The sequence below is a fragment of the Nerophis lumbriciformis genome, linkage group LG30, assembly GCF_033978685.3.
Source record: "Nerophis lumbriciformis linkage group LG30, RoL_Nlum_v2.1, whole genome shotgun sequence".
NCBI classification, from domain to species: domain Eukaryota; kingdom Metazoa; phylum Chordata; class Actinopteri; order Syngnathiformes; family Syngnathidae; genus Nerophis; species Nerophis lumbriciformis.
Window position 1 is genome coordinate 15,987,587 of NC_084577.2, and position 23,287 is coordinate 16,010,873.

The window sequence follows — 23,287 nt, forward strand, 5'->3', positions numbered from 1 at the left end:
GTCGTTTATTTTTTACAGGGATATGGAAATGCCAGGTTTTGCCTCACAATGTCTTCCTCACAATCCTGCTCCACCGCCACGACCCGCTGGGCCAAGGTACAACAACAACAACAACAACGATCAGCCAGTGGGCAGCCAGCACAGGGGCTATAATGGCTTTGTTCCCATACAAAACAGTTTCATGCAACCAAACCCGGTGATGGCTGCTCCCAGCATGCACTTTGTACCAATGAATCATCAGAATCTGCAGCCACTTCCCCAGAGCATTGAGACACTTGCCCATGTCCAAGGCCAGGTGAGATATGCCTCAACCGGGTTTGGAATTGATCTTCCTGCCCCCTCACCGTCAATCACAAAACTTTCAGGGTCATTAGAGTCATGGTCAAAAATGTGCATACACTTGTAAAGAACATAATGTCATGGCTGTCTTGAGTTTCCAATCATTTCTACAACTCTTATTTTTTTGTGATAGAGTGATTGGAGCACATACTTGTTGGTCACAAAAAACATTCATGAAGTTTGGTTCTTTTATGAATGTATAATTGGTATTGTTGCTAAACAGCTCAATTTTTGTTTAATCTTCCTCCAGAAGGTCTTATCTTTGTCAATGTGATGTCAGATGAAGCAAAAATTGAGCTGTTTGGCCACAATACCCAGCAATATGTTTGGAGGAGAAAATGTGAGGCCTTTAATCCCAGGAACACTACGCCTCCCGTCAAGCATGGTGGTGGCCTGTTTTGCTGCCAATGGAACCGGTGCTTTACAGAGAGTAAATGGGACAATGAAAAAGGAGGATTACCTCAATTCTTCAGGATAACCTAAAATCATCAGCCCAGAGGTTGGGTCTTGGGCGCAGTTGGGTGTTCCAACAGGACAATGACCCCAAACACATGTCAAAAGTGGTAAAGGAATGGCTAAATCAGGCTAGAATTAAGGTTTTAGAATGGCCTTCCCAAAGTCCTGACTTAAATGTGTGGACAATGCTGAAGAAACAAGTCCATGTCAGAAAACCAACTAATTTAGCTGAACTGCACCAATTTTGTCAAGGGGAATGGTCTAAAATTCAACCAGAAGCTGCCAGAAGCTTGTGGATGGCTACCAAAAGCGCCTTATTGCAGTGAAACTAGCCAAGGGACATGTAACCAAATATAACATTGCTATATGTATACTTTTGACCCAGCAGATTTGCTCACACTTTCAGCAGACCCATAATAAATTCATAAAAGAACCAAACTTCATGAATGTTTTTCTGTGACAAGTATGTGCTCCAATCACTCTATAACAAAAAAATAAGAGTTGTAGAAATTATTGGAAGTTCAAGACAGCCATGACATTATGTTCTTTACAAGTGTATGTAAACTTTTGACCACGACTGTATATCAGCAAATTTGGAGTGCAATTACTAAAAAAATATTTACCATTATTATGCCTAATTGAAATTTAAAAAGACTATTCCAATCCTCCTCCTTACCCCTTGTCTTCGCCCGTTCACATCGAGCACACTGTGTACCAATTCTCTGGAAAGGTTAAAGGGGAACTGCACTTTTTTTTTTTTTTGCATTTTTGGGGGAATTTGGAATCATTTGCAATTCCTTTGTGAGACTCGAACACATGTTTTTCCTCATTTCTTTGTGTTCTAAAGAGTAAAAATATGCAAGGAAGTGGCGGTTAACAATGCATTCCGCCAATAACAATATTGAGATACTGCGAACACTCTAAGCCTTTATTTATTGGATAGAAATGTTGAAATGCAACATTATAGGGAATTAGTAAACAGCTAACAGTATGCACTAAGCAAATTATAACCTGCTAGCCAAGAATGTACGACAATTTGTCTCAACAAAAGAGGAGAAATATAACAAGAGAAAATAAAATATTAAAAACATTTATTTAACTGCACTTTTTTTTTTTTTTTATGTTGCCTATCCTTCACAATCCTTATAAAAGACATGACGACGGATGTATTTGTTATAATGCATTCTAACTCGTAAATAAATGTGTTTAAAAGTTGCTTAAAGTGTAGCCTAGGGGAGCCGCTCTATTCTGCCTATAAAGCCCTTAAAATAAAATCCAAACACCTCCATTAAGATTTTATATACAGTACAGGCCAAAAGTTTGGACACACCTTCTCCTCATTCAATGCATTTTCTTTATTTTCATGACTATTTACATTGTAGATTGTCACTGAAGGCATCAAAACTATGAATGAACACATGTGGAGTTATGTACTTAACAAAAAAAGGTGAAATAACAGAAAACATGTTTTATATTCTAGTTTCTTCAAAATAGCCACCTTTTGCTCTGATTACTTTTTCGCACACTCTTGGCATTCTCTCGATGAGCTTCAAGAGGTAGTCACCTGAAATGGTTTTCGCTCCTCAGGTGTGCTTTAAGCTCATCGAGAGAATGCCAAGAGTGTGCAAAGCAGTAATCAGAGCAAAGGGTGGCTATTTTGAAGAAACTAGAATATAAAAGATGTTTTCAGTTATTTCACCTTTTTTTGTTAAGTACATAACTCCACATGGGTTCAGTCATAGTTTTGATGCTTTCAGTGACAATCTACAATCTACAATAGTCATGAAAATAAAGAAAACACATTGAATGAGGAGAAGGTGTGTCCAGACTTTTGGCCTGTACTGTACATGATGTAACCAATCTGGCGCCCTAGGCAAGATTTTAGGTGGCGCCCCCCCACATCGGCAGTGAAGTGTATATACTCACAAGAAACCGAATAGCTTTGTCTTTGACCTTTTTTTTTTACTTACAACTATATCTAATATATAAAGGGGTGGAAAAGTGACTATTACCTGCAGGGCAAACATTAGCTAACCAGAAGGCAATAACAATGTAAACAAAAAACACCTGCTTAAAAGATCTAATACAATTGTCCCTAAGGAATGTAAGGTGGGAGTACTGTAATTACCTAACGTTACATTATTATTTTCCATAACAATTTAGCCCCCTCCACAATATTAACCCGACGTTAAAACAGATTATAGATTAGCAATTGCCGAATCATGTAACATTAGCTTAATGCTAAAAAGCCAGGTTACTATCACATTCTGTAACAGACAAATCATTTCATGTAGGCTAACGTTACCTACCTGCTACCTCTGTCTTTTCTCGTTTCTCCTCCTCTTCTTTTCTCTTTTTTCTTCCCTGGGCACCTGACAGTTTTGGCCGTTTTGACATCTTGTGTTGATTTTTTGATGTGGTGACGTCCAAAAAGAGTCATGATACGGGAAGGGAGGGGCGCACCGTGCGGGGGGTTCCCCCCGGTGGGGGGGGGCGTAATGTTGTAACAAATAATATTTCTATTAAATAGGCTTTACTTTGCATTTTAATTAACGTGGGATTATTTTTTGTATTTAGAAATAATAGTACCAACTTTTATTTTATTTTTTCTCCAACATTTGTGGCACTGGCGTGGCGCCCCCTGGTGGACGGCGCCCTTAGCATTTGCCTATACGGCCTATGCCACGGGCCGGCCCTGAGTATATATGTAATGTAGTAATAGGCACATTTATAATAACATGTAATATTTACTTATTTTGATCATTTTAAGCATATGTGGCGCATTAATTTCAAAAACGCATCACAACGTTGGCTTTTTTTTCCACCAACATCACTGATTATTACTCACTGCAGACTTCATGAGAGCCAACAATCATAATAAAACATCACTTACTGTACAAGGTCTGCCTCCATTAGGATGCCGACTGCTAGAACGTTAATATATTCCCATTCCGATGAAGAATGACACATAATTCTCACTAAAAGGGAATGGAACCAAACGTCTCCATGTCGTTCTCGACATTAACCGGGTATAAATTGGCTGTCAAAAGTGTACCAATTTGTCGGAATACGTCCTCATCCTTCTAATATCCAGGTGAGAGGCATGATTTATGATATACAATAAACGTGTACTCGCAAAGAAGCGAGGAAGCAGCTGATCAACATTGGCACTCAAGCTGCTGATCACGGCTTTTTAATAACAATATCTCTAATACATGGTTAATATTCAAGTCGTGAAATATAAATAGAGTATTATTGGCAGTTTTGGATGGTTATTAATTGGGTTTTATGGGCGAAATAGAAGACTCTGCTCTAAGTGGACATTTATTTATGTTTATTTAGGAGTTAAAATGCTTTTTTTTTTTTAAATAGTAATGTCGTCATGTCTTACATAATGATTGTGAACGATTCCAAAAAAAGTGCAGTTCCCCTTTAAGACCTTTAGTATATCAGTATGTGGAATTAAAATATGGAATGAATTAACCACAGAAGTACTAATATGATTTAGTTTAATAAACTGTTCAAACACAAAGTATTTACAAAGTTTAAAGAAGAATTATGATCAACATTTTAAACTTATTAAAATTGAGATATTCTAGATATTGTTTTTTGATTTTAAAACCGCTAGCTAATGCAACTATTGTCCATATTGTATCTTCTAAATCATGGGTGTCAAATTAATTTTAGATCAGGGGCCACATGGAGAAAAATCTACTCCTAAGTGGGCCGAACTGGTAAAATCACGGCACGATCATTTAAAAATAAAGACTAACTTCAGTGGAATTCAAATATCAAATGGATTAACCACAGAAGTACTAATATGATTTAGTTTAAGAAACTGTTCAAACACAAAGTATTTACAAAGTACAAAGAAGAAGGTCTATCTCGGTTGGTAGAGTGGCCGTGCCAGCAACTTGAGGGTTCCAGGTTCGATCCCCACTTCCGTCATCCTAGTCCCTGCCGTTGTGTCCTTGGTCAAGACACTTTACCCACCTGCTCCCAGTGCCACCCACACTGGTTTAAATGTAACTTAGATATTGGGTTTCACTATGTAAAGCGCTTTGAGTCACGAGAGAAAAGGCGCTATATAAATATAATTCACTTCACAAGAATTATGATAAACATTTTGAACTTATTGAAAATAAGATATTCTAGATATTGTTTTTTGATTTTAAAACCGCTAGCTAATGCAACTATTGTCCATATTGTATCTTCTAAATCAGGGGTTTCAAACTCATTTTAGATCAGGGGCCACATGGAGAAAAATCTACTCCCAAGTGGGGGTAGATAGGTAAAATCTGGTAAAATCACGGCACGATAACTTAAAAATAAAGACAACTTCAGATTGTTTTCTTTGTTTAAAAATAGAACAAACACATTCTGAAATTGTATAAATCATGTTGTTGTTGTTTTTTTACACTTACATTTTGCGTTTAATAGTATTCTCTCTTTATTTGTCGTTATTTATATTTTCTGAATAAATGATGTGATAATGTTCATCAGTCAACTCATTGGTGTTCATTTTCAATATCAAAATCAAAGTACAGGATGTTATTTATGTAGTTCGATCATTTTCCTCGACTGGTGCACTAACATCATGTGGTTTATTTTGTACATATGTAGCATCATCTACAAAGATACAAATAATTACTATTGCGACATCCACATTTAGAACAGCTGTTTCTTTCATTAAAAAAATTCAGATACATTTTTATACTTAGCAAACTCATCCCGCGGGCCGGATAAGACCTGTCCGCGGGCCTGATCCGACCCTCGGGCCGTACGTTTGACACCCCTGACCTAAATACTGCTGACGTTGGCTTACGGGTTAATAAGGAGGAGAATTGGGATTCGGCCATAGTGCTTGGAGTCTTGCATCCTATTTCACACAGTTTTAAAACCACAACCTTATTCATTTCGAGGCAGATGTACCAAGTTATGAAATATAATTATGTTTTATTACAACAATAACAGTTCTCTTTTCTGTGTTTATTCTCCAGACCAACTTTGTACCAGAGGTGATGCTGCCTAATGGCATGAACATGCGTCCTGTTGGATTATTGTATGTAACGCACACTTTGAAATATTTTACTGCAACTTCACACACGCACACACGAACACACACGAAGACACACACACATCTGTTATCTCTTCTGTTGTCTCTTATCTCTCATCTAGGAATGGAGAACTCTTGTACAAAGTTACAGCTCCTTCTAACGTTACTCCTCCTCTTCCCGCCAATATCCCCAAGATAAAGTAAGAATATTTCTCATTTTCCGTAGTAGATGAATTGCTGTATTACATGAAGCTTGTGTTCATATTTCAAACAGTTTTAATAAATGATCAAATTTAAAGTCATTGTTTGCAAGTCAGTGCACTGCTTCTCCCTGTTCGCAGCTGTTAAAGGGGAACATTATCACAATTGCAGAAGGGTTAAAACCTTTAAAAATCAGTTCCCAGTGGCTTATTATATTTTTCGATTTTTTTTTTTCAAAATTTTACCCATCACGCAATATCCCTAAAAAAAGCTTCAAAGTGCCTGATTTTAACCATCGTTATAAACACCCGTCCATTTTCCTGTGACGTCACATAGTGAAGCCAACACAAACAAACATGGCGGAAAGAACAGCAAGCTATAGCGACATTAGCTCGGATTCAGACTCGGATTTCAGCGGCTTAAGCGATTCAACAGATTACGAATGTATTCAAACGAATGGTTGTAGTGTGGAGGCAGGTAGCGAAAACGAAATTGAAGAAGAAACTGAAGCTATTGAGCCATATCGGTTTGAACCGTATGCAAGCGAAACCGACGAAAACGACACGACAACCAGCGACACGGGAGAAAGCGATGACGAATTCGGCTAACCAACGATTGGTATGTGTTTGGCATTAAAGGATTCTAACAACTATGAACTAGGTTTACAGCATATGAAATACATTTGGCAACAACATGCACTTTGAGAGTGCAGACAGCCCAATTTTCATCAATGAATATATTCTGTAGACATACCCTCATGTCAGCAGGCCAGGGAAGCTAGGGTCGATATTCTTCTCTTGATCATCTTCGGTGGCATAAGGGACGGTGTGAGCCAAGACATCCAGGGGGTTTAGCTCGCTCGTCTGCGGGAACAAACTGCCGCCATTTCTTGCCGTGCTACCGAGGTCCTTTGTCCCTGAATTGCTCACACACTCCGGCATATTCAATGGGGGTCTGGCGGCAGATTTCTTTGACTTTATCGTTGGAAATGCATCTGCTTTGAGTGTCGCAGGATATCCACACATTCTTGCCATCTCTGTCGTAGCATAGCTTTCGTCGGTAAAGTGTGCGGAACAAACGTCCAATTTCTTGCCAATTTTGCATCTTTGGGCCACTGGTGCAACTTGAATCGTCCCTGTTCGTGTTGTTACACCCTCCGACAACACACCGACGAGGCATGATGTCTCCAAGGTACGGAAAACAGTCGAAAAAACGGAAAATAACAGAGCTGATTTGACTCGGTGTTTGTAATGTGTTTGAGAAAATGGCGGATTGCTTCCCGATGTGACGTCACGTTGTGACGTCATCGCTCCGAGAGCGAATAATAGAAAGGCGTTTAATTCACCAAAATTCACTCATTTAGAGTTCGGAAATCGGTAAAAAAAATATATGGTCTTTTTTCTGCAACATCAAGGTATATATTGACGCTTACATAGGTCTGGTGATAATGTTCCCCTTTAATGAATGACAGGGCGCATAATATGAAATTTACCGCAAATGTGTTCCTAGCCTTTTCCTGCTTCATCACTCGTGATGGGTACCAAACCCGGTACTTATTCGGCACCGACTGAATCCCAACATGTATACCAGGCACCAATTTACGCAAAATCCAATGTTGCCATCTTACGGTATACCTCGGTTGCACGTAACGTCACGCCCCACGTTTCGTACTTGGGCACTTTGCGATTACTCCAGCAGCACTGAGAGCGGACTCAGCCAAACTACCTCTAGGTAATGTTGCAATTTTCAATGCCGACAAAGAAATTGTTTTAAAAGTATGCTCTAATGCAGTGGTTCTCAACCTTTTTTCAGTGATGTACCCCCTGTGAACATTTTTTTAATTAAAGTACCGTATTTTTCGGAGTATAAGTCGCACCTGCCGAAAATGCATAATAAAGAAGGAAAAAAACATATATAAGTCGCACTGGAGCCTGGCCAAACTATGAAAAAAACTGCGATTTATAGTTCGAAAAATACGGTACCCCCTAATCAGAGCAAAGCATTTTTGGTTGAAAAAAAGAGATATAGAAGCACTATGTCATCAGTTTCTGATTTATTAAATTGTATAACAGTGCAAAATATTGCTCATTTGTAGTGGTCTTTCTTAAAAAATAAACAAGTGATTCAATTATAAATAAAGATTTCTACACATAGAAGTAATCATCAACTTAAAGTGCCCTCTTTTGGGATTGTAATAGAGATCCATCTGGATTCATGAACTTAATTCTAAACATTTCTTCACAAAAAAAGAAATCTTTAACATCAATATTTATGGAACATGTCCACAAAAAATCTAGCTGTCAACACTGAATATTGCATTGTTGCATTTCTTTTCACACATTTTAGTGAGAAGCCTGAGCTTGTGCTTCACTGAGTTTATGAACTTACATTCATATTTTGTTGAAGTATTATTCAATAAATAGATTTATAAAGGAATTTTAAATTGTTGCTATTTTTAGAATATTTAAAAAAAATCTCACGTACCCCTTGGCATACCTTCAAGTACCCCCATTTGAGAACCACTGCTCTAATGTACGTTGAGTAAGGCGCCACTTTTCCAAAAATGTGTTATCTTGATGCCAATGCATTGAATTTGTGAACGAAAACGACAACTAAGATGCAAGTTACAATCAAACAGCTGGTGCTTAGTAAGTACAATACTCACTGCATTGACACTTTGTAGGGTGCAACCACAGATGAGCCAGGAAAAGACTGATCCGACTAGCCAACCATAAACGAGACCTGGGCAAATTATTTCCCGGGTGCCGTATGTGGCCCGTTAAGCTTTTCAATCTGGCCCGCCGGACATTCCCAAATATTTTTTTTAAATCTTTAAGATGGAAACTGTAGCTGCCATTAAGATGTGCAGTGATGTTTTCAAATGACCGTAAGTCTTGAACTATACAGAGTATTTCAATTGTTGGAATCTGCGCTTTTGCATGATATACTAGTTACCATGGTAATCTAATTAGTTACTATGGTAATCTAAGTCTAAGCAACTCAGACGAGGCACCAAGCAGTGTGGGTGGGGAGCGTTTCCACAGAGTTTCCAGAGCGGCCAGCCTGAAATGCGGGTCTCAGGGACAGACGTGGAAGGAGATTTTACAACAAAGTTCTAAAGCTTAGTGATAAATCAGATATATCAGACTGTTGGTGGTCTTTTTTTACCCTCCGCGTTCATATTTCGCTGTGTTTGTGGCATTTTTGTTGCGTTTTGCTTGATTGTAAAATATGTCGATTGAGAGGGGGTGTGACGTTCATATGTTGTCAGTATTCAGTGTTTTACCGTTCATAGTTAATATTTTAAATCCCGCATTCTTTATTTCCATGTACATTCCGGGTGTCTCATTCAGAAAAAAAAAAAAAAATTCCTTTCCGTTTTTTATGTCGATTGAGAGGGGGTGTGACTTCATATGTTGTCAGTATTCAGTGTTTTACCGCTCATAGTTAATATTTTAAATCCCGCATTCTTTATTTTCATGTACATTCTGGGTGTCTCATTCAGTAAAAAAAAAAAAAAATTCCATTCCGTTTTTTAAGGCGGTCTGTCATAACATTTTTAGCCTTCAATCAAACATTATTTTAGTGTTCCTAAAAATAGATATGCTGGCCCCCAGACATATATTTTTCTCTAAATATGGCCCATCGAGGCAAAAATTATTACACAGGCCTGCCATAAACTGTACACTACTGCCACCTAATGTCTTGGACTTGCAACTGTAATTGAGACTGAGAACTGTAATAATAAAAGAAGACACTGTATTTCAACTGGACAGTAGTTATCATAAACAGCAATTTTTTTTTAGAAAGTTACATTTTATTATTAAAAACAACATTTATTAACACACACAGAAGTACATAAATTTGGTACCATTGAGTACCGGTATCGATTCCCAGATAAAAGGAATCGGTACCGTATCGGTTCAGATCTGAACAGTACCCATCCCTAAACCCTGAACTTTGTCACTGTCCCCAGTACGTGCTGACCAAACTCTACTACTACCAAGCACAGATTTACGTAAAATGAGAACAGTTGGCACAATAATTTTTGGTCCCGTCCCGTCCCGGCTCAAGCACTTGGCAGGCAAACGGACGTATTCAGATTTTCCATGCCAACAAAGCAAACACGGCCGAGACAATGCTCAAAAGTAAGGTTTCACTTTAAAAAAAAAAATGTTTGAAATTTAAAGCTAGCTCGATGCTAATATACATTGGATATGCCTTATACATGCTTTTTGATTAGCATTGGCGATGTTCAATACTTTCAAACTTTGTGATGAAATCTACAATCTTAATTTAAATTTGTGATTGTGAAAAATATTGACATTTATTGGTGTAACTTACTCTTTTAAATCACGAATGATAATAAATGTCTTGTTGTATTTTTTTGTGCAATTTTTAACCTGTTAAAGTACATTGGAACCCGTTTAATTTCAACCAACAAACCACATGAAGAGCTATGCTGGTCAGTGGTTCGGGAGTCTGGTCTTTTTTTTTAGCCGACTGGCCAGCATGTTTGACTCACAGAGGGGTTGTGTAGCCGCGGGTTCGAGGCTCGGCATGTACAGGGCCGAATGGGATGACCACAGTTGTACGGAACCTTTTGGGGGACATGGGAGGAAGCCAGATACCCAGAGAAATGGACGGTGTCAAAACTGTTTCCACCAATGGTCACATACTGAAAAAACTTAAGGAATTGGGGGCCAATTTGATATTTATTTTTTTTCTAAACAGGCTACAGCTAACCCATGTGACTGCTGAAAAACTGCTAATTATAAGAAATTATGACAAAGCATTTGTAACGTGCCCATGACCAAAAGACAAACTGGGATCTGTAAATAGCCTTTTTGTCCACGGCAATGTATTTTTAATTGTGTTTTTTATTATTACATGATATCATTATCAGATGCAGCCAATGTATTTTATTTTAATTTTTTCTCATTGCAGAAAGAAAACCAAAAAAGTAGACGACCATTACACGGAGAAAACCTATGTCAAGAAGCCCCTAAATGCATTCATGTTATTCTCCAAGGAGCATAGACAGGCCGTCAAGGACAGGTCTTCCTCAACAAATATTGCTGTTATAAACGAGACCTTAGGAAAGATGGTAAGTGTGTTTTACTACCCAGGTCAAACAATTTTGGGGGATTTAAGGGCGGGCAGGAGTTCAGTCTTTAAGGACTGAACGGTAGGTCGGATTTTTTGCAGGACGCCAGCATCTCGAGTCCAACGAAATATTGGAGGTCTGGATCAGAATTTTAGCCAGCAGGGGGCGCCATCTGCGATCATACAAACTAGAGCTGTGAATCTTTGGGTACCACATGATGTGATTCGATTCTCGTTTCTAAACGATTCTCAATTCAAAATCAACACTTTTCTTTTAATAACATTGAGTTCCAGTTGTATGATTAACTACATTCCTCGATAAAACAGATAAACCGCTCTGATAAATGTCTGTATTACCTAAAAGAAAACTGGTTTTGTTTGATAAAATTCTACCCAGACATTTATTAAAGTGGCTGGACAGGACAGATTTTGAAAAATAAATAAATAAATAAGCAGCAAAGTTGTCACGTTGTCTAAATCGTAAATAAAAGCAGAATACAATGATTTGCAAATCGTTTTCAACTTATATTCAATTGAATAGACTGCAAAGACAAGATACTTAATGTCTGAACTGAGAAACTATTTTTTTTTGTGCAAATAATCATTAACTTAGAATTTATTGGCAGCAACACATTGCAAAAAAGTTGACAGGGGGGGCATTTTTACCACTGTGTTACATGGCCTTTCCTTTTAACAACACTCAGTAAACGTTTGGGAACTGAGGAGACCCATGCAAGCATCAGGTGGAATTATTTCCCATTCTTGCTTGATGTACAGCTTAAGTTGTTCAACAGTCCGGGGGTCTCCGTTGTGGTATTTTAGGCTTCATAATGCGCCACACATTTTCAATGGGAGACAGGTCTGGACTACAGGTGGGCCAGTCTAGTACCCACACTCTTTTACTATGAACCCACGCTGATGTAACACGTGGCTTGGCATTGTCTTGCTGAAATAAGCAGGGGCGTCCATGATAACGTTGCTTAGATGGAAACATGTTGCTCCCAAAAGCTGTATGTACCTTTCAGCATTAATGGTGCCTTCACAGATGTGTAAGTAGCCCATGCCTTGGGCACTAATGCACCCCCATACCATCACAGATGCTGGCTTTTGAACTTTGCGCCTAGAACAGTCCGGATGATTCTCTTCCTCTTTGGTCCGTAGGACACGACGTCCACAGTTTTGAAAAACTATTTGAAATGTGGACTAGTCAGACCTCAGCACCCTTTTCCACTTTGCATCAGTCCATCTTAGATGAGCTCGGGCCCAGCAAAGCCGGCGGCGTTTCTGGGTGTTGTTGATAAATGGCTTTCGCTTTGCATAGTGTAGTTTTAACTTGCACTTACAGATGTAGTGAAGAACTGTAGTTACTGACAGTGGTTTTCTGAAGTGTTCCTGAGCCCATGTGGTGATATCCTTTACACACTGATGTTGCTTTTTGATGCAGTACCGCCTGAGGAATTGGAGGTCATGGCCATTCAGTGTTGGTTTTCGGCTTTGCCGCTTACGTGCAGTGATTTCTCCAAATTCCCGGAACATTTTGACGATATTACGGGCCGTAGATGGTAAAATCCCTAAATTCCTTGCAATAGCTCGTTGAGAAATGTTGTTCTTAAACTGTTTGACTGTTTGCTCACGCATTTGTTCACAAAGTGGTGACCCTCGCCCCATCTATGTTTGTGAATGACTGAGCATTTCATGGAAGCTGCTTTTATACCCAATCATGGCACCCACCTGTTCCCAATTAGCCTGTTCACCTGTGGGATGTTCCAAATAAGTGTTTGATAAGAATTCCTCAACTTTCTCAATCTTTTTTGCCAACATGTGCCAGCTTTTTTGAAACATTTTGCAGGCATCAAATTCCAAATGAGCCAATATTTGCAAAAAATAACGTTTACCAGTTTGAACGTTAAGTATCTTGTCTTTGCAGTCTATTCAATTAAATATAGGTTGAAAATGATTTGCAAATAATTGTATTGTGTTTTTATTTACGATTTACACAACGTGCCAACTTCACTGGTTTTGGGTTTTGTAATTCATGCCTTTCACCTGAAGAAGGATACGAACATGAACCGAGGAGTTGGTCATCTTTGACATTCAACTTATACCCGGAGATGGCGACAAAGATGCTCACTTGCATCCCTTTTTTTTTTCTTTGTTTTCTTTTTTTTACCTGCGAGAGGATTATAATTGATTCTTCATCTAAACGGGAAGATTTGAACACCCCGTCAGTCAGCATCCCAGTGAGAGCAAACATTGTACAGTAAGTGATTATTTTATTATGTTGTCTCATAAAGTCTGCCAGGACTGGTAGTGTTGTTGTTTTTGAAGGAAATAATGAATGTTGTGATTTGTCTGTGAGCCATGTTATTATATATATGCTTGTTTATACATTATATTACATATTTACTTCTTGTGTTTGGATATATTTTTAGAGTGTCAAAAACTATTGTCACGTATATACAAACTGACACGATAATACCACAAATTTTTAGTATTACTGATCCTTCCACAGATCCGGAGGCACACCACCAGCAGAAATCATTAAAAAACAAAACTCAGTTGACAGTAAAAAGTCGTTGTCGCAATTGTTGGTTATGACTTTAAACCATAAACAACCATGCATCAATATAGCTCTTGTCTCAAAGTAGGTGTACTGTCACAACCTGTCACATCACGCCGTGACTTATTTTGACTTTTTTGCTGTTTTCCTGTGTGTAGTGTTTTAGTTCTTGTCTTGCGCTCTAATTTTGATGGCTTTTTCTCTTTTTTTTTGGTATTTTCCTATAGCAGTTTCATGTCTTCCTTTGGGCGATATTTCCCGCATCTACTTTGTTTTAGCAATCAAGAATATTTCAGTTGTTTTTATTCTTCTTTGTGGGGATATTGTTGATTGTCATGTCATGTTCGGATGTACTTTGTGGACACCGTCTTTGCTCCACAGCAAGTCTTTGCTGTCGTCCAGCATTCTGTTTTTCTTTACTTTGTAGCCAGTTCAGTTTTAGTTTTGTTCTGCATAGCCTTCCCCTTAGCTTCAGTACCTTTTCTTAGGGGCACTCGGCTTGTTTACTTTTGGTTTAAGCATTAGACACCTTTTTACCTTCACACTGCCTCCCGCTGTTTCCGACATCTACAAAGCAATTAGCTACCTGCTGCCACCTACTGACATGGAAGAGTATTACACGTTTACTCTGCCGAGCTCTAGACAGCACCGACACTCAACAACAACACATCATTTGCAGACTATAATTACTGGTTTGCAAAAAATACTTTTAACCCAAATAGGTGGCACAGTGCTTGAAAAACACTAGAATAGAACAAGTATGTTGTTTCAAGGTTGTATTTGTGTTGTAAGATATTGGTTGGGAAATTACTAAAATTCAATGGTCTAATCCACGTCAGAACCCAACATTGATTAAACGTCGTCAAAAAGTGCGTTAGGTTTGAGTTCCTCAACGTCAGGACCTAATTCAACAAGTTCTCAACGTTGTTTTAATATCTTGTGCCTGCTGGGTACTAGAATGTGTCAAATAATATTCAGATCTTGCCAGTAATTGCCAACATGTTGTATACATACACAGTGGCATGTGCTACCTGAAAAGGAGAAGGCCAAGTTTTACGAACAAGCTGAGGAAGAGAGGCGACTTCATGCCCAGCAGCATCCAGATTGGTCCTGTCGCCACAACTACGTAAGTCCTGTTCCTAGAAACAATGGGCCCCATTCAGCAACCGTTCTTAAGAACAAATGTTGTTCTTAGGCCCACTTACGAAGTTTTTAAGGAGATTTTTGTATTCACCAATGTTTTTTTAGCTGGGATTTTGTTCGTAAGTAAGAACAAAATCTACGAGTGCTCCAGAGCACTCTTAGGGTGGCCTATTTGTTCTTAAGTGTGACAGGTTCCCTTACTTCTATTGTCTAATGTTAAATTAATATCATACATACATACATACATACATAGAGATATATATAGATATATATAGATAGAGATAGATATAGATAAGACAGACAGACAGACAGACAGATAGACATATAGCAAAATGAGCAATATATAGACATTTCAAAATATTGTGTGCGTGTATGCACACACACACACACACACACACACAATCATCAATTACCGGGGCGTTGATTTAGTGATTGGTGAGTCTTTAAAAGACTCAACTCACACAATGGCAATGCTTTTGCTGCTACTGCAAGATGCCTCAGATCGTGCCCTGGGAAGGGAGCGCATATTTCACGACCATGTAGACCATACTTGCCAACCCTCCCGAATTTTCCGGGAGACTCCCGAAATTCAGAGCCTCTCCCGAAAACCTCCCGGGATAAATATTATCCCGAAAATCTCCCGATTTTCAGCTGGAGCTGGCGGCCACGCCCCCTCCAGCTTTATGCGGACCTGAGTGAGGACAGCCTTTTTTTTTTATGACGGGAGGACCACAGGGTGACAAGAACTAAATCATCCAGACTAGAGATAAATTGTATTATTATGTTCATCTTACCTAAAAATAAATATATTTATTAATTAAAAAAAAAAAAAAAAAAATACATTTTTACTATATTCTGCTAAAAACATCAAAATTAATTGTATTTTTATTTGTATTTTTTCTGACTCTTTATTACATCCAGCCATAGAATTATACATTAAAATAAACATATTGGAAATAATTAATGCTCCCCCGGGTGATTCCCTCGTGCTACTGGGGGACTTCAATGCTCATGTTGGCAGCGACAGTGAAACCTGGAGAGGCGTGATTGGGAAGAATGGCTGCCCGGATCTGAACCCGAGCGGTGTTTTGTTATTGGACTTTTGTGCCCGACACAGATTGTCCATAACGAACACCATGTTCAAACATAAGGGTGTCCATATGTGCACTTGGCACCAGGACACCCTAGGCCGCAGTTCCATGATCGACTTTGTAGTTGTGTCATCGGATTTGCGGCTTCATGTTTTGGACACTCGGGTGAAGAGAGGGGCGGAGCTTTCTACCGATCACCACCTGGTGGTGAGTTGGCTGCGATGGTGGGGGAGGATGCCGGACAGACCTGGCAGGCCCAAACGCATTGTGAGGGTTTGCTGGGAACGTCTAGCAGAGTCTCCTGTCAGAGAGAGTTTCAATTCCCACCTCCGGAACGACTTTGAACATGTCACGAGGGAGGTGCTGGACATTGAGTCCGAATGGACCATGTTCCGCGCCTCTATTGTCGAGGCGGCTGATTGGAGCTGTGGCCGCAAGGTAGTTGGTGCTTGTCGTGGCGGTAATCCTAGAACCCGTTGGTGGACACCGGCGGTGAGGGATGCCGTCAAGCTGAAGAAGGAGTCCTATCGGGTTCTTTTGGCTCATAGGACTCCTGAGGCAGCGGGCAGGTACCGACAGGCCAAGCGGTCTGCGACTTCAGCGGTCGCAGAGGCAAAAACTCGGACATGGGAGGAGTTCGGGGAAGCCATGGAAAACGACTTCCGGACGGCTTCGAAGCAATTCTGGACCACCATCCGCCGCCTCAGGAAGGGGAAGCAGTGCAGTGTCAACACCGTGTATGGTGGGGATGGTGCTCTGCTGACCTCGACTGCGGATGTTGTGGATCGGTGGAGAGAATACTTCGAAGACCTCCTCAATCCTACCAGCACGTCTTCCTATGAGGAAGCAGGGCCTGTGGAATCTGAGGTGGGCTCTCCTATTTCTGGGGCTGAGGTTGCCGAGGTAGTTAAAAAGCTCCTCGGTGGCAAGGCCCCGGGGGTGGATGAGATCCGCCCGGAGTTCCTTAAGGCTCTGGATGTTGTGGGGCTGTCTTGGTTGACAAGACTCTGCAACATCGCGTGGACATCGGGGGCGGTACCTCTGGATTGGCAGACCGGGGTGGTGGTTCCTCTCTTTAAGAAGGGGAACCGGAGGGTGTGTTCCAACTATCGTGGGATCACACTCCTCAGCCTTCCCGGTAAAGTCTATTCAGGTGTACTGGAGAGGAGGCTACGCCGGATAGTCGAACCTCGGATTCAGGAGGAACAGTGTGGTTTTCGTCCTGGTCGTGGAACTGTGGACCAGCTCTATACTCTCGGCAGGGTCCTTGAGGGTGCATGGGAGTTTGCCCAACCAGTCTACATGTGCTTTGTGGACTTGGAGAAGGCATTCGACCGTGTACCCCGGGAAGTCCTGTGGGGAGTGCTCAGAGAGTATGGGGTAACTGACTGTCTTATTGTGGCAGTTCGCTCCCTGTATAATCAGTGTCAGAGCTTGGTCCGCATTGCCGGCAGTAAGTCGGACACGTTTCCAGTGAGGGTTGGACTCCGCCAAGGCTGCCCTTTGTCACCGATTCTGTTCATAACCTTTATGGACAGAATTTCTAGGCGCAGTCAGGGCGTTGAGGGTATCTGGTTTGGTGGCTGCAGGATTAGGTCTCTGCTATTTGCAGATGATGTGGTCCTGATGGCTTCCTCCGGCCAAGATCTTCAGCTCTCACTGGATCGGTTCGCAGCCGAGTGTGAAGCGACTGGGATGGGAATCAGCACCTCCAAGTCCGAGTCCATGGTTCTCGCCCGGAAAAGGGTGGAGTGCCATCTCCGGGTTGGGGAGGAGATCTTGCCCCAAGTGGAGGAGTTCAAGTACCTCGGAGTCTTGTTCACGAGTGGGGGAAGAGTGGATCGTGAGATCGACAGGCGGATCGGTGCGGCGTCTTCAGTAATGCGGACACTGTATCGATCCGTTGTAGTGAAGAAGGAGCTGAGCCGGAAGGCAAAGCTCTCGATTTACCGGTCGATCTACGTTCCCATCCTCACCTATGGTCATGAGCTTTGGTTCATGACCGAAAGGACAAGATCACGGGTACAAGCGGCCGAAATGAGTTTCCTCCGCCGAGTGGCGGGGCTCTCCCTTAGAGATAGGGTGAGAAGCTCTGTCATTCGTGGGGAGCTCAAAGTAAAGCCGCTGCTCCTCCACATCGAGAGGAGCCAGATGAGGTGGTTCGGGCATCTGGTCAGGATGCCACCCGAACGCCTCCCTAAGAAGGTGTTTCGGGCACGTCCGACCGGTAGGAGGCCACGGGGAAGACCCAGGACACGCTGGGAAGACTATCTCTCCCGGCTGGCCTGGGAACGCCTCGGGATCCCCCGGGAGGAGCTGGACGAAGTGGCTGGGGAGAGGGAAGTCTGGGCTTCCCTGCTTAAGCTGCTGCCCCCGCGACCCGACCTCGGATAAGCGGAAGAAGATGGATGGATGAAATAATTAATAATTAAATGATCATAATAATTCATTTAAAATGACCATATTTAATTATTAAAATAATTGCTTGTTTATCAACAACTTTAGCATTTTATTCATCACATTTTGAAGCTCTCAGAAGCCAAGTTATGTTATATTCCTTAAGATTTATTTATGCAAGTTTGAAGTATCAATTATCTAAACACAGTTTTGTTTGCATATTTTCAGGATGTAGATATATATATATATATATATATATATATTTATATACATATATATATATATATATATATATATATATATAATGTGTATATATATATATATATATATATATATGTAAATATATATATATATGTATATGTATGTATATATATATATGTTTGAAATACTTGACTTGGTGAATTCTAGCTGTCAATATACTCCTCCCCTCTTAACCACGCCCGCGCCCTCAACCACGCCCCCGTCCCACCCCCGACCACGCCCCCCACCCCCCCACCTCCCGAAATCGGAGGTCTCAAGGTTGGCAAGTATGATGTAGACCTATTTGCCCGAAGAGACAAATATTTATTTGAACGCTTTAGGCTACCTCAGCGGTCCCCCCTTTCTTAAACTTACGTTTTGACATTATGTATTTCCCCCGTGGGATAATACGAATTTCTCTTCTGTAATCTGTTTGTGTTTTCTCCGTGTGTTTGATGTTTGGCTTTTCGGCCGGAATTGTGCCCTTATATGGGGATATAAGGGGCGTTTACCTATGCAAATTACGGAATTAAGGGTGTTTACATATGCATATTGTAGAGATGTCTGATAATATCGGCCTGCCGATACAATCGGCCGATAAATGCTTTAAAATGTAATATCGGAAATTATCGGTATCGGTTTCAAAAAGTAAAATTAATGACTTTTTAAAACGCCGCTGTACGGAGCGGTACATATCCGGTAAAACACGGACGTAGGGAGAAGTAGTCAGCAGCCCCTCCCCTCTCCCACACACAACACAGGAGTTGACGACTGCAGTATGAGAGGTTTACTGGTGACGCTTGATGACCTCATCAAACCGCCGCGAGCGCAGCATAACAACAACAAGAGTGTTGTTGCCGGTGCTGTAGCCGTGGCTAACAAGCCAGCTCGCTCGGTGACTGACTTAACAACACCATGTCTATGGTTTGGGATTATTTTAAAGTGTGTCTGACGGATTAAAAAAATGGCAATTTGCAATGACTGCGAAACGTTGGTTATGCGAGGAGGAACCAAGACGTCTTCCTTTAATACGAGCAATTTGATCTCCCACCTCTTCAAGAATCATAAGGAGATACACGATGAATGCAAGCGGAAGAAGGATGAAAAGCAAACACCGAAAAAAAGTAGTACCACACAGTTGTCGCTTAAAGACTCCGCCGAGAAAAAAAAAAATACAACAAAAACCACCCCAAGGCGAAACCCCACGTTGTGGTCAGGTGCCCTGTCTCAACGCAGCATTTCAGAAGCTCTGACTGACTGGTAGGCCACTTCAAGCACTCACCACTAGCTTGCAGCACATTTTTGTTACTCATACAAATACGTTAGAGCAGGGCAGATTGAGCTTATAATTTCCTGTTATACAGTATACCAGGCAGTCTTGCACTAAAGGAGGACTATGTTATTGTTTACTTTATTACTCTAGTATACTCTGGACTGAAGCTATGTGCCTTCATTGTTTTTGTAGCTGTTGTTTTGAGGCATGTTTAAAAAAAAATTAAAAAATTATGCACTTTGTGAAAGTCAAAGTATAGTATTTCCCATAGTTGTAGTGGGTATCAGGATTATCTCGGGGAGAGCATATCCCAAATTCCAAGCTGCTGTTTTGAGGCATGTTAAAAAAAATAATGCACTGCGTGACTTCAATAATAAATATGGCAGTGCCATGTTGGCACTTTTTTCCATAACTGGAGTTGAAGTTGTTCTCTTATTTCGGAAAACCTTGTTACATTGTTTAATGCATCCAGCGGGGCATCACAACAAAATTAGGCATAATAATGTGTTAATTCCACGACTGTATATATCGGTTGATATCGGAATCGGTAATTAAGAGTTGGACAATATCGGAATATCGGATATCGGCAAAAAAGCCATTATCGGACATCTCTAGTATATTGGGGAAACAAGGGTGTCTTTATTTGCAAATTATGATAGACACGCACCCGCTAACCATTTGGCATTCAGCAACTTGAGAACAGCAGGTGGGAACAATTTGACCGTTTAAGAACACGCAATGAATTTGAATGGACTCCTCTTAGGAAATCACTTCGGAAGAAAAAAATAAGAGGAAAAGATAGGGACTTATTGCTGAATGGGGCCCAATGCATTGTATGTGCATGAATTGCAAAGTCAGTTTGTTTTGTTTTTTAGGGAAAAAAGAGGTACAATAAAAGAATCCGGGACTGAGGGACATCAATGTCGGGACCGAACAGCCCGGGAACGTGTTTGAACAGGACGTTGCCTCCTTGTCATGGAATTCATAACCTGTACTAATCTCTTGGGGACGGCAAATCCTAAAGGTCCAAAACAAGACTTGTGATAACTGAGTCTTTTGTATCCAAGCTAGACGCCCTCAAAATGCTTGGCATTTTAAATTGAGTGATATTTACTCTTTATTATAAAATAAATGCAATGTGTCTGTCACTGATGACACCAGGATTCTTTTTTGCGGGAAGCGTCTCGTCCATTCAGAAGAACAATTAACTGCCCTGCAACCGGGAATTTAACCACCATCTTGCCCTGTGCTGTTCCAGGAAATGGAGGTAAATAAACCTGATCGACTCTTCCTATTGATTTCTTGCCTGGGTTCACAGAGCTGATGCGCCACAAGAGCATCAGCTGAGTGGATGGGGATGCGTTTATGAAGCGCATGTCTTGCGTATGTCAGGCCACATTGGCAACTCCACAAATTGTCTTCATAATCCTTCACCGTATCGTCTTTATAAGAGCTCGTCGAGGGGCACCTCGACAGGCTCTTATAATCAAGTCACACGGTTTGGATGCTGTTTGATGCTTTGTGAACCAACAACATGTAATGCTGCTGTATGGGAAAGAAGTACAAAAATAAAAGATTTAGGGAAAATGGCCTCCATTTGTTAGTTTGAATGTATTTGGATCATTTTTGATCTTATTTATTTATTTATTTATTTTTGATCTTCATTAGAACCACTTTCTCATCTCCACAGTTAACCATCCACTAGAGGGCAGTGTAGTATAAAGCATTTCTAGCCAGCAAAAAATCGAGTCAATATTATATATTTTTATGTAATAAACTGCACTTTCGGTCTGTTTCCTCTTCTAATTGTCCCTCTATTGTGGGTTTCCTATCCTAATTATCATACTTCACTTTATTGTGCGTTGCCTCTCCTAAATTTATATTTGAAAAATAACGTTATTATGTATCCTATTGGGCAATTTTGCAGTATATTTTAAACCTAAAGTGTTCTCTGGGGACATTTTCGTGCACAACATTCTAAGCAAAATGAATGTATGGCACGGCACATGTTGCTGTAATTTCGAGAAACAGGTAATATTAAAAAAAATTAAATCAAAGAATCCTGCTGTTAAGTCAAACAACTCTATACAATCATTATGACGTAATTAGAATTATTTAGTTCTCTATGGCGCAATCACTTAATAAGTGTTATTATTTGTCTTAACATATTTGCACATTTTGAGGCCCAAAATTATTATTATAATTCCAATGCATGTGCGTAAACTTGCTGGCAACGTGAACGCGCAGAATGCTCCCGAGTGCGTGCACGTAAACGAGTCGGGGGCGAGCGCTCTCAGGGCACGGGAGCGTCTAACAGGGCATGTTATAATAAAAAGGAAAATAATAAACATATTTTGATAATTTAAATAAATAAAAAAAATAAAAAATACATATATATATATATATATATATATATAATTAAAATAAAAATATAAATATATATATATATATATATATATATATATATATATATATAGCTGAGATAGGCTCCAGCGCTCCCCGCGACCCCAAAGGGAATAAGCGGTAGAAAATGGATGGATGGATATATATATATATATATATATATATATATATATATATATATATATATATATATATATATATATATATATGTATATATATATATATGTATATGTATGTATATGTATATGTATGTATATATTAAAATGGCTGGCAGGGTGTTTTGGCTTTGTCAGCACTTGTTTTGCTCCATAGAGTTCATAAAACAATAAAAAAAATTAAGTAAATTTGTGTTTGAAATTGTTACTTACTCAAAATTGCTGGCAGGGTGTTTTGGCTTTGTCAGCACTGTTTTTGCTCCATAGAGTTCATGAAACAATAAAAAGATGAAAGTAAATTTGTGTTTTGTAATTGTTACTTACTCAAACTAGTTATATCCTAAAGAACCAGTTGTTTCGATTTTTGCTGTATTGCATTTTTCTTAATTTTAAACAGATGAAATGTGTCCTTTTTTTTTTTTTGCATCATTCATAAATTATAAATACATTATCTTAAGACCTAAAAACGTATTGATAGTTGCCTTGCCATGTAATATAGTTATTTAGTTAATTTCAAACATGCATAACAATACATTAAAGTTCAGTTATTGAAAAAAGACAGTTACTATAAGCTCATTTAAAAAATGCTGAAAACTGAAAAGCCTTCGGTAAAAAAAAATGCATTATTTAAATTTAAATTAAATAATGCATAATGTTTTGTTTTATTTTATTGTGTATTTAACATGCAATTTATTTATTAAATAATTTAAAAGATAAATTGCATGTTAAATAAGTTAATACATACAAGTGAATGTTATTATTAGGTTTAAATCATTTTAAAAAAGTGTCACAAAAACCATCCAAAATGTGCACCTTGATGACTTTTTTCCGGGGTGATTAATCAAAGTGATCGATAGCGCCAAACTT

At 39.7% G+C, this 23,287-nt stretch overlaps 1 protein-coding gene across 1 annotated transcript in view; it reads left to right on the forward strand.

Annotated features, from left to right (window-relative positions):
• The window catches only part of LOC133572707 (transcription factor 7-like), a 29,047-nt gene extending 7,581 nt beyond the window's left edge, over positions 1-21,466 (forward strand). Inside the window, exons 2-8 of the mRNA XM_061925647.1 lie at positions 19-96; positions 178-295; positions 5,796-5,857; positions 5,974-6,051; positions 11,000-11,159; positions 14,737-14,844; positions 20,738-21,466. Of these exons, the coding sequence (XP_061781631.1) occupies positions 23-96; positions 178-295; positions 5,796-5,857; positions 5,974-6,051; positions 11,000-11,159; positions 14,737-14,844; positions 20,738-20,773 (636 nt within the window). The 5' untranslated portion in view covers positions 19-22 and the 3' untranslated portion in view covers positions 20,774-21,466. The remainder of the gene's footprint in view (positions 1-18; positions 97-177; positions 296-5,795; positions 5,858-5,973; positions 6,052-10,999; positions 11,160-14,736; positions 14,845-20,737) is intronic.
• Positions 21,467-23,287: the final 1,821 nt, after the last annotated feature.